Source organism: Echiichthys vipera, assembly GCF_963691815.1.
Source record: "Echiichthys vipera genome assembly, chromosome: 4".
Taxonomy (NCBI): domain Eukaryota; kingdom Metazoa; phylum Chordata; class Actinopteri; order Perciformes; family Trachinidae; genus Echiichthys; species Echiichthys vipera.
Window position 1 is genome coordinate 30,243,794 of NC_139829.1, and position 16,779 is coordinate 30,260,572.

Here is a 16,779-nt window from a genome sequence, read left to right on the forward strand (position 1 = left end):
GAATGATCGGAGTCACTTTTGAAAACTAGTCGTATGAACAGAAAAGAGCAACATGATAAAACTACAGTAAAGACGAATCCACGTGACGAAAATAGGACACGAATTACGATGACGGTCAGAAAGCAGTTCACCTCCAGTTTTAACTATCAACAGAAACACACATTTTTAGTCTGGTGATGTGCTCCTCGGGTTCTCTGGGCAAATCGGAACAACACACAGATTTTCCCTGAGCTCACAAATCCCACAGCGGAGTACGCGACACACAACTTGTGATGACCATGAACACACTGAGAGAAACCATCTAAATTCAGATAAATCTAAATGCTAATACAGCGGGCGGCTCGGGATGTGGACGGAGTTAAATGCACTGAAAGCAGGTAACAGTGTAAGCAGCAAGATTGCGGTGCTCAGTGTTGATGCATGCAGAATAAAAGGGTTTACGCGGAGCATTAGCGATAGGCTGTGGCTGACAGTGTTTGGATGGCATATGGAACGTGTTTTGAACAACTTCTAACTACTGCAATGCTCATTTTTAATCTGCAAAATAACATATATGTATAAAAACAAATGCTACTCTGTGTGCTTAAATAAGTGACTTTACCATAAAAGCATCAATCTCCGCCAGTTGGTCATGTCTCCTCCTTTCAGTGCTGTTTTTCCTCTAATGCAGTCATCTCATAGCAGTGTAACCTTCCCTCCTACCGTTGAGGTGTGTGGGCTGTTTCTATAGGAGTCCAGCTAGGTGTAACCTTTCTGCCCCATGGCACCTCACTGAGATCCAGGGCTCTGGGCTCAGCATGAACTCCTGAACCCTTCCCAAAAGAAAAGCTCAAAGATCGGAGCTGAGGAGTGGGGAGAGGACAGAGAGAGTGGGAGGGAGAGCGTAAGAGTGCTACCGGACAATTAGCCCCCCTAGGAGCATAGTAGGCGGTCCCCCTCTAAGCCAGAATACACTATGATGGCCTCAGAGACTGAAACCGGAGCGAGAGGGAGACAGTGTGTGTGTGCGGGGGCGTGTATGCGACGTAGTGCTTTGCATTCACAAGCCCAGCAGTTGTTGTTCCGAAATGAGACAGTACGTGGAGTGGCTACGGGCGTCAATACGACCGTTTCTATTATTCAGAGCTGATTACAGTGCTAAATCATACAGCGGTGAATGCTTTTTAATGAGCTTTGAAATACAACATAGAAAGTTTGTCAGCTTTTTTATTTGTCTGAATCTGGCCCGTGGGGGAGAAGAGCATATTTGCCGAAGTGATTTGATTAGTGCGCTGGTGTGTGAGGAGCAGGTTGCAACATATGTCAGCGGTGAGATTGAAGATGCGTACGTGTGTCTGCTGGTGTGTATATGACACGTGATAGAGCATCCCTTAGTGTGTCTGAATTATGTGTGTCCGCGTGTGTGTGTGTGTGTGTGTGTGTGTGTCTGTGTGTGTGTGTGTGTGTGTGTGTGTCTGTGTGTGTGTGTGTGTGTGTGTGTGTGTGTGTGTGTGTGTGTGTGTGTGTGTGTGTGTGTGTGTGTGTGTGTGTGTGTGTGTGTGTGTGTGTGTGTGTGTGTGTGTGTGTGTGTGTGTGTGTGTGTGTGTGTGTGTGTGTGTGTCCCAGGCTAGTAAACCTGTGACTACATGGTGATCATACACACACAATTATATGTGTATTGATGAAAGGTCAGAGTGCTATCCAAGGCTTCCCCAAGGCCTGCACATGGGGCAGGCGGGTCAGGGCAGGGCACAGTGCACGTGGGTTTTCACCATTTCTCATTGCACTCATGTTGAACACAACATATTGCACGCAGGGTTGATAGCACAAGGTCGACTAGGGGAAAAAAAGGAGGTAGTTCTAAATAGAGAGACTGAGGGAGAGGAAAACACAGACAGTGTGTCTGCTCTCACATACGTAACCTGGTTAATGTTGGCTTTCTGAGGTAATCTTATTTCTTACATACCAAGTAAACCTGGTTTCCATAATCACGTCAAGGGAAATCGGGTTAATGTAGATAGATAGTGGGTTTCTAGCTGACGTAAATGTATCCTCTTTGTAGTTTTGTACTAACCACTTAGCCCAAAGTCCAGTCTACAGCACGGCCACGATTATGGGCTTGTGAATAATACTGACAAAGAAGAAGAAGGAGGAGAAGAATTCCTTTATTAGTCCCACAACGGGGAAATTTAATTTTTCTTTTTCTATTATTCATGTTACACACACACAGGCCCGAAATACACACACACATGCACAGACAGGACCTATATACATGCAATTAATGGAGAGATGTTAGAGCGAGGGGCCTGCCAGTGACCAGCGCCCCGAGCAGCACCTCAGCAGCGCCCAGGAGATGAACTGGCACCTCTCCAGCCACCAGTCCACGCTCCATTCATGGTCCACAGAGGGACATGAACCGGCGACACTCCGGTTCCCAGCCAAGTTGCCTATGGACTGAGCTACATTATAAATTAGCTCTATAATGGGCCTGAACTGCTATTTTTGCACTCATGATAACAATTATGTATGGTGGTAATTTTACTGCGCTGTTTTGTGTATTTTATTTTGTCCCGGCTAATCAGTCACTGACATATCTGTTCATCTATGTTATCTATGTTGTTATATTTTTAGTCAACAAGAAAGCTGAAAACACTCATTTTAACGGTTGTCATGTCCATCCAATACAAGCTCATGTCCATTTTTTTTTTCTTGGGGCAAGTTATCTGTGGCCATCTTTCATGTCTACGTCATCTTGGTTCCGAAGATGACGTAGTCTTTCTTCATTCCGGCTACAAAACTCGGATTTTTAGTGGTATCAATATCAAGACAGTATATGATACATGATATAGTTCATCTCATCTTCAACCGCTTATCCGGGGAAGGGTCGCGGGGGCAGCAGCTTTAGCAGGGGGCCCCAAACTTGCCTTTCCCGGGCCACATTAACCAGCTCTAACTGGGGGATCCCTGAAAAATGGATGGAAAGTTTCAGACATGAGAATTCTACAAATAGTACATTTGAGCCTATGATTTGACTGATTTTTACTTTTTACTTTTCCCAGGGGCGAATGAATGAAATGAAATAAGCTGCTGTCATGATTGGCTGGAGTTAAAACGATGGACCTGCTGGGTACGAGGTTGGAAACCAATGATAAGAAGCCTCTGTGAACAGACAAAACCCCTCTTTTCAAACTAGGGAATTTCTTTATGGTTGGTTTTCAGCTCCATGAGGCAGATAATGATGGCTTCAAAGGGATTTAATAGATTCTGTCAGATATCGCTCAAATACCGTCGATGTAGCTATCTGGTTGGCAAACAGCTTCCATTTACACACCATGGGGATGCAAAGCAACGTTAGCGTTCGTTTGGAAACGTGTTTTATCTCTGCCTGATTCCAACATTAATTACTTTTTTACTTCGGCTATGGTCTTGTTTAGCTAACTAAACACGCTATGTATAGCAGGTAGTGTACAGTTGTGTTTTAGACCTTTTTCAGTGTAAACAGCTTCCTTCTGTGGCCGGTAATGAGCTTAATGAGAGTGGTGACAAAACAATGACTTGAAAAGATGCTTTGACACTGAAGCTGAAGGGAACTGAAGAGTCTGGGATCATTTTGAGGCCCCTTTCAAATTACAACGCCAAGAACACTTCTCCCTATCCAAAACTAATCAAAAGTAGTTATATCAGTCAAACTGGGGATCAAATATTGTTGAAGCTTTGTACTGAGAGTTCAGTATTTGGGAAATATCTCCATGTCACGTCCATTCCCCCATTGTTTGGCGTAGGATCTGTACCTGTCAGGCGTGTGTTCCCCGTCACAGACCAAAAGGCACAGATGGTCTCGCTGTCCGATTAGCTGGACGTCAGTCTCTCTGGTTTCATCTCGCCTGCACCTCCTCCTCCTCCTCTATCAGCTCCCTGGGCTTGAGCAGGTGTTTGGCCCGCAGTTAGAGTCCAAATCAGATCCATTTCATCTGTAATCAGCTGGAGCCTCTGGCACTGATGGAAGAGATCAGGGCGCCGATCAAAGAATTATAAGCCGACCACGCCTGACCAGCCAGCCATGACATGGACAGGAGGAGGGGGGGGGGTGTATTGTGTGGGCGAGAGAGCAAGAGCTACAGTGAGGATGAAAGTAGTGAAGATGGAGATTTGAAGGACTGCAGAACCTCCCAGGGGAGAGACATGAAAGAGCAAGGTGCCGGAGGAGGCAGCAGCGAGGGAGGCAAAGATGTTACACCGCAAACTCTCACGGGAGTTTATTTGAATCTATTTTTTTTTTTTTTTTTGACGTTTCCATCAAGTGGAAATAGGTTGTTTAAAGTCAAATGCGGTGCTCCGTTCTGCTTCAGTTTGAGGTAATTAGGACGGGAGGTGAATTCCAATCACCGTGTGAAAGGAAAGTCAATGACATTAACTTGATGCGGTTGAATTACCCGATGCCCCCGCCGCTGGTTAGCAGATCATTAATTGTGTGCAAATAAGGGAAATCATGTGCTCAGGTGCATGAAATTTGGCTTGTGGCTCACATATTGATGGTAGCACTTTTAAAGGGCTATTTCATATACTTTTTAAATGATGTTAAAGCTGCCGTATCCTGCTCATTTTCAGATTCATACTTGTATTTTGGGTAAGATTCCTTAATGTTCACACTTTTTCTCATACTGTCTGTCTGAATGTAGTCTGTCTGAAACACTGTTTTGGCGTCTGTCTCTCCAAGTTGTGACATCACTGCTCTATACTCAAAAAACACATCTCTTTGCAATATGGGACCTTTAACATGGGGTTGGATGCTGCATGCAGGCACGATCACACACTCTTTCACATTCATGTTCTACATTCATACACATATTCACACACTACATGCAGCTGGTCAAACCCCTCTTTGATTGTCAGTCTTTCATCTTTGCCAGCTCCGAATAAAGACACTGCACAATCTGCCAGAGCATCACCCATAGACACAGCCATAAACACACAGCTCTTTGTGGGTACATGTTGACCAAAAGCTGTCCTCAAGTGAGAGTATTGTTACTTTGCAAAAACAAGTACAGTGCTCTAATCCTTTAGTAAGAGTACAAAAGTACTTACTGAAAAAAGTACTTGAGTCGCAATAGGGCTGCCCCCCGACCGAGGATTTTCTTGGTCGACCAGTGGTCGTCATTTAGAGCGATTAGTCGACTAATTGTATGCATGTTATTCAACTATTATCATTGACATGACCCTCTGCACTGTGCGCTGTTTATTCCTCTGAAAATGTTAGCAAGCTATTGGCAAGGTAGTGTGGCCGAGTGGTCTAAGGCGCTGGATTAAGGCTCCAGTCTCTTCGAGGGCGTGGGTTTGTATCCCACTGCTTCCATTAATTTTCGGACGTAGGTTTCAGTCCATAGGTGACTTGGCTGGGAACCGCAGGGTCGCCGGGTCCCTGTGTGGACCATGAATGGAGAGTGGACTGGTGGCTGGAGAGGTGCCAGTTCAGCTCCTGGGCACTGCCGAGGTGCTGTTGAACAAGGCACCGAACCCCCAACTGCTCAGGCTGACTGAGCCACTGGCAGCCCCCTCGCTCTGACATCTCTCCATTAATTGCATGTATATAGGTCCTGTTTGTGCATGTGTGTATTTCGGCCTGTGTGTGTGTGTGTAACCTGTATAATTAAAGAGTGAAAAATATGAATTTCCCTTGCGGATGAAAAATAAAAGGAATTCTTCTATTCTTCTTCTTCTGTAGCTTCAGTCATGCTGCATTGGACAGAGTCAGATGAATGCATCCAAATGAGTAATGCTTTTTCTCTAAAAATCCACTCAAGTAAGAGTAAAACGAATGCTGCATTAAAAAACGCTCTAACAAGTACAATTTACTCAAATAACGTTACTTGAGTACATGTAACGGAGTAGCTGCAATTTAACCTGTTATGACCCACCTCTGATCAACACAAAGAAAGGCCCACACATCCATTTGTGTAGCTATACTCACAGATATGCTAGTTATTACTATCACTTAGGGTACATACTGGCTCACTCATGCTTGCTTCAAACCGTGCATTAACACACTTTACCTGCTACAAGTGTCCACCAGTGTCTTTGTGCAAAGACTCTGTGAGAGTGTGGTGTTTGTATGGTGGGTGTATGTGTTTCCCTTTCAATGGGATGTTTGTGTTTGCGCCATTAGCTCCACACTCGACCGCAAGGGCTCTGTTGTCTTCATCCTCCTTGTCACTGTATGGGAAAGAGCTTCTCAGTTCAATGTAGACCTCCAGGGTTTTATTCTGCGCCGGCACATGCAAGGCTCTGCAGAACTGTATGAATAAGTGAGAAGAAAATAGCAAAAGAAATGCTAAGGTCCTCGTTGACTCCCCTCATTGACATCCCACAAGTCATCAATGCTGTGGGATGCAAGGAGTGCTGTAACATGATATTGTTTCTCTCCGATTTCGTAGCCATTTTGCTCTGGACGTGAACCCTGAACCTTGAAATCTTTTATTTAAGCACAGCCATTGTTTATATTTTATATTCACATTCCAGATATTTAGTTGAAGCTGACATACTCGCAAGCTCAGATTCAAATGACCCAAACTGTTTTTGAGGGACCTCCCTGTTTTGAACGGCCAATCTCTGATCTCTCATCAAAACGTTTCAGCTGTATAAAACCATCTAAATTGGTGAAATTAGCATATGATACATCTTCTTCCGAGGCTTTCTGCTGGGTTCACAGGCTCTCAGATAACATTTTGAACCACCAGAATACTAGGTGAACTCCGGTTACACATTATCATTTGGTAATGAATCCTTCCGAGCGGAGGAATATCAAGTTTTGAAAAACATATCTGTAAAAGCTCTTTTCATGAAAGTAAAGTTTAAGAAACAGATCCATGGCACCAATTAAACTGTTCCTCCTATCAGACTCACATGACGACCTCTGCCTTTGTGATGGAGATTTCTCCCCAGTCAGAGGAAGTAAAATATCATCACGTATCAAGTAATACTTGCATGTTGTCTCTACCAGCCTGGACAGAGACGCTGGTATCATATTCACCTTGTGTGTCTGTCTTTGTGTCATAGTGGCAAAATGTCAACCTTGAGACTCCTACTGTGTCTGTCTGCAGACAGTTTTTTGTCATAATGGTAGCATCACAACTGTGCGAGATACGGTCAGGTTTGTAGTCGAGATCAAAACGAAGGAAGAGAAGAGGCCTTGGCCCCCGACTTTAACCCCCTGAGCTGATAACCATTCGATAAACTTTATCTTATTCATAATAATAATAATAAGTGTGTAGTTGACATCTAAATGAAGGCCAGGCTCTAAGATTAGGCACCTGGCCCGATTTGGTGTCTCGGCTGGTGTGATTCTATCACAAGAAGGTCTCTAGTTTAGTCTCAAAAGTCTTTTGTTTTAAACAAATAATATATATGATAACACTGAAGTAAGATCTACACATTTTATTTTCACAAATTGTCTGTATTCCTGTGCAGTGTGTGGCCCTCCCTGATGTCACCCCTGTGCTTCCAGGAGCCTACGCCTCTTGATATCAACCAAGAGTTTGGTTCAGTTCAAATTGCTAGAGAACAAGGGATATGGACCTTTCAGAGGCAGTTTGAATGTTAAAAGTCTGTTAAGCCTCTGTGGAGATATCAATGTCTAGCCAGGAAAACTATTGACCACACTGTTTTAGGCTGTATATGTTTCAAGGAGAATAACAAAAGTAGGCTTAAAGCTGTAGGTGGATGATTTCAACATATTGACCCAGGGAATCATACAGTGAACATCTGACCTAAGGACAAAATTGCTGAGAATGTTTATTTGTATGAGCGAGATTCACGATGTACAACCAAAAGTCTACTGCCGTGCTCCCGGCTCTGCAAGGCTACTGTAGCACAGCGCTGCTTTGAGCTGAATGCTAACATCAGCATGCTAACATGCTCAATGACAGTGCTCACAAGCATGGTTTAGAAGGTTCACAATCTCAGTTTAGAATGTTAGCATACTAGCATACTGTAAATTACAGTAATAGTAATACAATCTAAGGCTGAGGCTTCTTTTTATTCATTATTTGGTCATGAACTAAAACTTTGAGGTGACGATGCGTTAGAGGAACAGTCAGGGGATCACCAAAGTTAGCCGGATGCATCCTCTGGGGACCCTGTACATTTCATAACAATATGTCCTATAGTTGTTGAAGCATTATACATTTAGCTAAGAATTACATACTACTTCCTAGAGAGTGTCATTGTCCCATGGTGCTTGAATTTCTCTTACAGAGGGTTTCAGCTTTATAAGTTTCTTCGGACAATCCTTTTTTTTTTCACATGAATGAATGAATGTTGAAAACCGGCTATCGGCAGCCTGAGAAACTCATACACGCCCAACCATTTATGGAACAGTGCTGCTCCAACCACCCACTATGATGAATTCAAAGCAAGCATAAAAGTCCTGGAGCCGCTGTCATCCCTCCATCCACGAGGTGTGAAATCGTTTGATCCAGTTTGCTCTATTTAGGTGAAACAACTTCTCTATGTGTGAGAGTTTGCACTTGTGTATTTATGAGTGTGTGTGTGTGTGTGTGTTTTCAAATGCTCCTGTAGATATAAAAGGTGGACGGAAACGGGAGGGGATGGGTTGCAGGAAGGAAGGAAGGAAGGAAGAGAGCTGACGGTAGCTGCTCTGTTTGTTTTGCAGGGAAGCGAGGGGGGAGATGAAGGATGGGAGCAGTCCTTTAGTCCATCCGTCTGTGTGTGTGTGTGTGTGTGTGTGTGTGTGTGTGTGTGTGCGTGCGTGCGTGCGTGCGTGTGTGCTTAGGGGCAGTTACGGGTTAATGAACATTAAGTCTGTTTTCAGTGTGAAAGTCGGAGTAGAGGGCGGTGGGAGATGCGCCCTGGCTCTCTAACCCACAAAAGGTGTCAGAGGTCGGGGTGAAAAGTCAAACAATGCCTGGAAGGACTAGCAATCAGCTGGGACTATACCAGAGGTCAGCGTAGTGTGTGTGTGTGTGTGTGTGTGTGTGTGTGCAGGAAAAGTCTGCCAGGAAAGGAGAGGTTGGGGAAAGGAAGGGCAGGAAGAGGACAACGGAAAACAGAGACATAGAGCGATGAAGAAATGAGGACAGACGGATGGGGCTTGAAAAGCGTTCTCGTCTTCCTTTTTTGACACATTCATCTGCTCACTTCGAAGAAACGACAATGGTTTGCTTCGCCCTACGGGGACTCATCTGACCTCCCAATACACTCTGACACGAAACACACACAACGCACACGTTCATGCAGAAAACACCCACCCACACACACAGGCGCGCGTACAGCGACACAAATGGACAAGCGCAGCAAAAACACACACACACAGGAGCTCAGCAAGCTAATCAGAACATGTGGCCTATTTCTCTCTATGTTTTAATGAGCTCTCCATTGTGGAGTGCTGACTGATATTATAAGGCTGCCACGTCTCAGCTCATTAGCTAAACCAGGCTCAACAACAACACCAGCAGCTAAAAGATGATTTGATACCGCCTGCAGAGTTATGTGACACCGCAGGACCTTAACAGAGGCCGTGGCGAGAGAACGGGCAAGTTCATTTGGTCATCAGGGAAGAGCCAAGCTGAATCTGGCTTCTTATGGCACATTCAGGGGTCTTAAGACTCAGTTTGAGGTAAAGAAAAGTACATCATAGAATTCAGACGTCTCCCCCCGGCGTTCATAGAGCTCCACGCAGATGTGGCTCACAGATTCGGTGTGCAATTTTAGCAGTGGAGACAAATAGGTAGTAGTCAACAACACTGCAGCTAGCTAATCTGTTCTTAGTTGATTGTTATTGCTCTATGGTGAATGGCTCAATTTCCTATATTGGCACTGCGTGGAATCCCTCTGCTATGCTATTAAAGCAGCTAAATGAATCACACTGCACTGAAGTCTATGCCTTTGCTGCTTTTTAGATGGTTTGCACAGTTCTACTCATGTACAATTTTGAATGCATGAGTTTTACTTCCACCCGTGTCATCAGGGGACACTTAACGCAGCACATCTTCAACAATGTGTGCCTTGATGATCAGAAAGAATCACTAAAAAGCATCGTCTTTGTAGCTGTGGAAAACACAGTCCTAAATGAGGTCACATAAGAACTTCAGCACTTTCACAGGGTTTTCTTTAGTTACTGTACTCAGCAGATCTGCGAACTCCGTCTAGGTGGCGGTAATGCACCCTAACGCTGGTTGCAACCTGCCTTAAAAAAAAGAAGAAGCAACCTCAGTGCCCTAACCAGTCAGTCCGACTGGTGGGTGACAACGTAGGGAGAGAAATAAGTTTAATAACTATGTAACATCTTTAACAAGGGGTCTGTGATCTATAGGGGTACCTCAGAGTGACTGCCAAATTATTATTTCATGATTCTTTAAAAGTTTTGGTTCTTTATATTAAAGTAATTCTTACCTTTCTGCCGTGTTGCACAGCACTTTGAAAACATTTGAACTTGAGTAACTCCGCCTCCCATCCTCTTCCCCCCGCCTGACCTCTGACGCTCCCTCCTCCCCCGATGCCTGCGGTGAGAAAGTGTGCAGCGCAAGTCAAACAGCTGGTTCGTTTACACTACCGGTGATGTTAGCACTGACGCTAACGCTAATCTTCCTTGCACAAATAACAAATAGTATTACAGAACTATAGTAACTGATAACAGAAACTCCACGACCATCTCATCTCTTTTTAGCTCTGGATGAAGCTGCATTAGCCTCCGCCATCGCTGGAAAGCAGAGCCGACTTGTATTTCCTCTTGACGCATCAGTTCTTCGCCGTTCCTCGCGATCTATCACAGACCACTGTACCGCTCTGTCGCTCTGCAGAGAGGCGCGCGACCCGCAAGCGGTGACAGCGTTAGGCAACTAGAAGGGACGCTGCGATGATGACAGGCAGGAACTCTGCAAATCACTTTATTTGGACTGAACAAAATGATTGGTCAGACTTTTATTAGAAATATATGAGAATTTAATATCGCTAAGTTTCAACACCTGGTGGATTTCTATTACATTTTATTGTGCCATACGCTGATTAGGAGCCTATATTACCAAAAAACTACCACAATGGCACTGAGCTGTTCTTTATTCATTATCTAATATTTCTGCAGCCACGGTTTGATTGACAGACCCGTACATTGAAGAATCCGTGGGAAAAGTGTGTGATCATGCAACAGTAATTCAGAAACTGCGCCGTTCATATCAAAGCAATCCTTGTGATCGCAATATGATCCCGTACGATACATTTATCTGGTGTTGTAGCTACGCTAACTGCCGGTGAAATCTGATGCTAAAACCTGCACTACAGGTATCTATCCGTCAACATCTCGCTTCAACGCCTTCACAGAGCAAGTAGACAAGTCTACACAGAAGCAGTCCTCTGTCATGTGACCTTCGCCTGGCAGATTGTAGCCGTCCCCTGAGAGTGTCACCTTTCTCTTGACCCACTTTTCCTGTTATGGTCAAACGGGGTTGTCCCAGTTTGCACTAAGGGAAAGACATTATCCTCAACAGACACCATTTAAAGATTGTCCTGTTGATGTTGATGGATTTTATAAACCATTGTTTCCTGGATTTAAAAGTCAACATTTGGTTTTATTAGTGACAACAGGTCTGCTGTCGGACTGGCAGGGAAGAGGAAAGAGAGGGAATTAAAGAAGACGGGCAGAGCAAGGCAGCAAGCAGAGGAGGAGGAAATGAAAGTGTATATGGAAGGTTTTTAAGATGTTCTCAGGCAGAAGCCATGTGTTCTCTTCATCTTCCCCTGTAGTGTTTACACGCTGCCTCTTCACTTAATCCGGCCTCCAGGATGCCCACTTCACTTGGTTACCTCTCGGCACAGAGATGGAAGGTTGAATGCTAAGGGAGAGAGGGAAAAAAAGAAGATTGTAAGCCTCCTGCAACTTCTCCAGATGTGTTTTTTCTTCCTCCGTAACTCTCCCTCCAATTCTCTCTCTCCAAGTCTTTTCATCCCTCTCTCACTTCTCCACTCCCTCCATCGCAACCCCTCAATCTCAATATCGGCTCACTCAAGCGTTGGCCGGCAAGGCCTCCAGCATCGATCCAATAGAGCCGGTCGTCGGCACTCCAAGCTTTGAAGAGCTTTCACCCAAACCCAGCATTTAAGAACGCTCATTTAACAGCACGTCGCTATGATCCGATCTGGGGGGGGTGACAGGGGAGTATGGAGGCAGGGGATGGTGGGGATTTTCTCTTCTTTCAGCCACTTCTTATTTTTCCCCCCAAAAGTGTAATCAATAACAGTCACATTGGTTGGACATGGACGCACAACTACACACACATACACACACACACATACACGCTGAAAATCTCAATTACCTCTCCTGCCAATCCACCAAATAGGCTAAATGTGTTTTTTTTTTTTTTGCTAGCACTAGAATTTAATATTCTCGTATGGCAAGATGAGGGAGAGGCAGCAGGAGACATAAAATGTGTTACATGTACAGAGGTATTGTCTGTCTTTGTGCTGGGTTAAAGAAAATAGGGCTCGACATTTTGTGCCTGTTTAAAAGTCAATGGGTTCCCTTCTCAAATGAGCACGCATCATCAAAGGCGCCATTTCACTCCCTGATACACAGGAGCGGGTGCAGAGGGGAGAGCTTACAGATGGTGTGTGTGTGCATTTCTTTATGTGTGTGCACCTTCGTATTTTAAAGGGATGTTCAGCTATTTTGAAGTGGGATTGTATGAGGTACTTATCCAAAGTCAGTGTTACATCTACCCACAGTAGATGATGGTTGGATTGACGCCAGTTTTGCGGAGCAGACAGGAGGACAGGCACAGGTGCTGAGAAATGTGCGGGGCAGCAGCTAAATATATTTTAGACAACTTAAAAGGCCCAACCTAAAAAAAAACATTTCACTTTAAATATCGGGGCCTTTGTGAGCCTTTTTAAGGTGACTAAAGTGCATTTTGCCGCAGCTGCTGCCCTCATCCACGGCAGCTTCTGTGTCCGTACTCCTGGCTGCTTCTCCGAACTGGCGCCGTGCCACTGTAGGTAATACACTGACTATGGATGAGTACCTCATACAACCCCTCTTCAAAAAAGCCCAGGATATTTGGTCCTTATAGGAATAAAAAAAGACCCAGCATTCCTCATATCTGCAGTGGTTAGGTTAAAGCTCAGTAATTGGTTTAGTATTAAAGTTAGAGTAATTACACTTTAGATTCTGGTCAGTGAGTTGGAGATGTAGTGGGTTTATTGAAGGTCACCTTTCAATTTAAATGAAAGGGTCAGCTCACCCAAATTAGAATATATATATTTTTAATTTCACCAGTCCCAGTGGTATCTAGCCATGCAGATAGTTTAGGTTTTTTGAGCTGTGGTGAAGATTTCTGTTGCCATATGACTACAACACAAGTGAAATTAATTAGGCCTGTAGAACTCGCAGCATTCAAAAAATTACATTTAAATGTATAACAGTGTCATCTATTTGAAGTGTCCTGTCCAGGTACGCAGGTAAATCACATTTGAACTACTTTCGACCGAGAAAAAAAGCTTTCTATGCAAAAACTTTTGTCCGCCAAAACAAAGTGCTTATCAGTTTATGGAGCAGGGTATGAAACCAGATTTTTAAAGTTCATCACCATGAATGCCTTCAAGGGTATGAAGTGTGTTCCGTTTTTCTACTATCAATTGCGTTGAGACTACAGAGGATCGGAGAGACTACCAGAGAGATCAGGGATGCAGCCAGGAGCAGCCAGGCGTTGGTGTGCGGTCATTTAGAATAGCTACAAACACTTTTGCCTTAAGATATAGTCAAATGAGTAATACAACTTAGTTTGTTTGACGCATACTGAAGCCTTAAGTAACGGGGACAGTTCCTGGATCCCATTCACAAAATGTGAAAATCTCATTCACCTATTGAACATTGTTTAGCAGCATAGCATGGCACTGAAATCTCACTGTTTGTATGTAGTTTGGGTGAAATTGGGTTGACCCTTTAACCAAGAAATCCGTCTAGATATTATTTCTTTATAAATGCAACCATCCACTAAAGGTTTTGTGAAAAAAAAAACAGCAGAGCATGTCATTGCTGTGTCATCTCCCGCTTGGCGTCACTGATCGTGGATGTTTGTCGGCAAAGGTTTTCTGCAGGAACTTAATTTACGGTAGCTATGTGACATCATTTAAAACAGTTGTTTTCACATTTACAGAGAAATGAAATAAGACATTACGTAACCCGGTTCATGGTTATTTGACAAGTGACATGTTTGATCTTCAATAACCAGATTAAGGACACTAATTGATGTCACAGTATGACATCCATTAAAAGTTTAAGGTCCTCACAAGAATAGACTTGACAGACTTGAGTGTGTCATGGTAAGTGTGTACTATTCTAACGTGTCATTCATCTTTCCCCTCCCTGTATGTCAGTCTCACCTGCAGCACCATAACAAGTCAATCACGCTGTGCTGTTATTGGACTGTAATGTCACTCTGTAGCCGCACGCTTGACATGTTCATTAGGTATCAGCCAATTCATTTACAACAGAGCGATATTGGATTGTCCTTGCCTAGACATTCATTTCCCAACACATTGGCGTTTGATGCATTGCCAGAGCCAATTAACTTTGATAACTCAGCCCCCAGTTTAATATACTGCTGCTGAATTGGCTTGACAAGAGTGTGGCGATAAGCTATTTCTGAGTTTTTTTGAGTGGCGATAGCTGGATTATCTCTCAGGGAGGGACAGAGAAAACCTTTCCGCATAACCCCCCGGCCAAAAGTCATTAAAAAGCTTGTTTGTTTTTGTTGGCTTGCACACGCACACGGAGGCACATACACTGATTACTGCTACGTCCTTGTTGGCTTTTATGATTTGCATAGCTCCTTTCTGTTTTAAATGATTGTGGATTTTGATGACGTTGTAAAAAGATTAGTTCATGTTTGCCTAGTGAGAAATTTATCTTCCAGTGCAGCTTGAATGTGTGAACCGTTTTTGAAAAATGTGCAAGTTGTAAATACTGCTCTGGAAAACAACCAAGCCAATAAAGGAAGTGAATTGCCGCCTCCAGCTGACGTGTTGGTTTTCCTTTCTCTCGGCAGGCTGCCAGGAGCCGGGCTCTCAGAGGACCTCTGATCAACTGACTGATCCCTCGATCCATCACGTAACCACAGTTCTGACGAATGGGAACGGATATGGGAGCCATGGGCGGGACGAAGGTCTTGCTCCTGGTGTTTCTGGTTGGATGGGAGAAGTCCCTGGGTCTCAACTGGAACCCAATCCCACGCAAGACCATTCGATACCAGGGTGAGTGAGAAGTGTACTACCAGCTGCAGAGACCTCAGGGGGCACTGAAACTTTCCAGTGAATGACCCTGTGATTGTTTAAGGTTTATTTATCTCTTTTCTTTTCTTGTAAAACATTACACACAAAAATGTTTGATGACTCATCCTGTATTGGCAGTTATATAGGTTATCCGATTAAACGTGATTTGGACCATTCAGCGTACCCTCAAACTACAGTACACAGGTTATTTGAACTTTTAAGTTATAACCTTTAAGTAACAAGGTGTTGCCTAATCCCAATGCTATCTTTTAACCTAACCCTAACCCCTCATAACTAACGTTAGCTAGCTGCTAACTTCAATGCTGCCGCTAGCTTAGTATGCCAGATTCGTTCTGTGTCTCATGATCTAACATCTACTACCCCACAACCCCCCACACACACACACACACACACACACACACACACACACACACACACACCCTCATATAAAACCGCACTTGACCATGTGGGTTGCTAGCAAGTTTGGTAGCAGACGTCTTTTGCTTTGCTAGCTCCCTAAAAGCTAAGGGTCGTTTTCTAAAATGGGTGAAGTAAAAAAAAAAAAAAAACAATTAGAAGTCAATTTTTTTAAAGAACCTTTCAAAGTCGTAAATCTTATCATCACTCTGGAAGCTTGGTTTCGTGGTGACTAGGCTTTTCGCAGGGTTAGCTGGTAAACCATTGAAGCTAGCATGCTAACCACTAACCCAGCCAGCCAGCCAGGGAAACATTATTGCTTGGAGAGTTTCTTTATTTCATTTGGCTGTAGCTGGGTTCACTAACTGTCAGTCACAAGCTTGTAAGCTTGGTCACTAACAGGATGATACGATCACACAATTTATTTCATGTATTCATGCCACTCACTTCTGTCTCATTACTGTCTGACTGACGGTGTCAAACTATTCCTCTTTTGTGGACCAGTTTACAGCTCGGCAGACATACGGTGAATAAAAGTACACAGTGCAGTTCGGCAACTGGCTTAGTTGCTTCCATCTGCAGCTCTCTGTTGTCCAACAGAGAATTTTATTATCTTCTATATTTTTATTCTCTTTGTCTTTCTGCAATGCAATTTAATTCATGACATGTTTTGCTGTGAAGCACTTTGAGTCTGCCTTGTGTATGAAAAGTGCTATACAAATAAAGTTGCCTTGCCAAAAGACTAGTAACATCAAGACGGTTTGCTGCTGGTGAACATCCAAATTTGCATGTCAAAGTTCACCAAAGTTGAAACCTGACACAAAACAGTTACCCAGATTTACTTTCCATCCTGAAACCCAATCCGCCGAGGCCAGACCTAAAGACAGATTTTATGGACGGACAGCTGTTGTCAGAATCCTCAGTGTTTGCCCTGGAACGATTTATCTGGTCAGACATCTGATACAAAACCAGTAATTGCAAAAAAATGTATTCCATTACAACAACCAGAGAGGATTTTCCATTATGTGAGAGGTGGATGCTTTCTGATTTTCGTAAAGAGGCCCACATCGACCCACAGTAAAACAATACATCAGTCTAATCCTAGCG

At 43.8% G+C, this 16,779-nt stretch overlaps 1 protein-coding gene across 3 annotated transcripts in view; it reads left to right on the plus strand.

Annotated features, from left to right (window-relative positions):
• sema4c (sema domain, immunoglobulin domain (Ig), transmembrane domain (TM) and short cytoplasmic domain, (semaphorin) 4C) overlaps nt 1-16,779 on the plus strand; it is a 103,594-nt gene that overhangs the window by 40,126 nt on the left and 46,689 nt on the right. For all 3 annotated transcript variants that reach the window (XM_083911752.1, XM_083911750.1, XM_083911751.1), the window contains one exon: nt 15,033-15,237. In XM_083911752.1, the coding sequence (XP_083767878.1) occupies nt 15,114-15,237 (124 nt within the window). In that variant the 5' untranslated portion in view covers nt 15,033-15,113. The remainder of the gene's footprint in view (nt 1-15,032; nt 15,238-16,779) is intronic.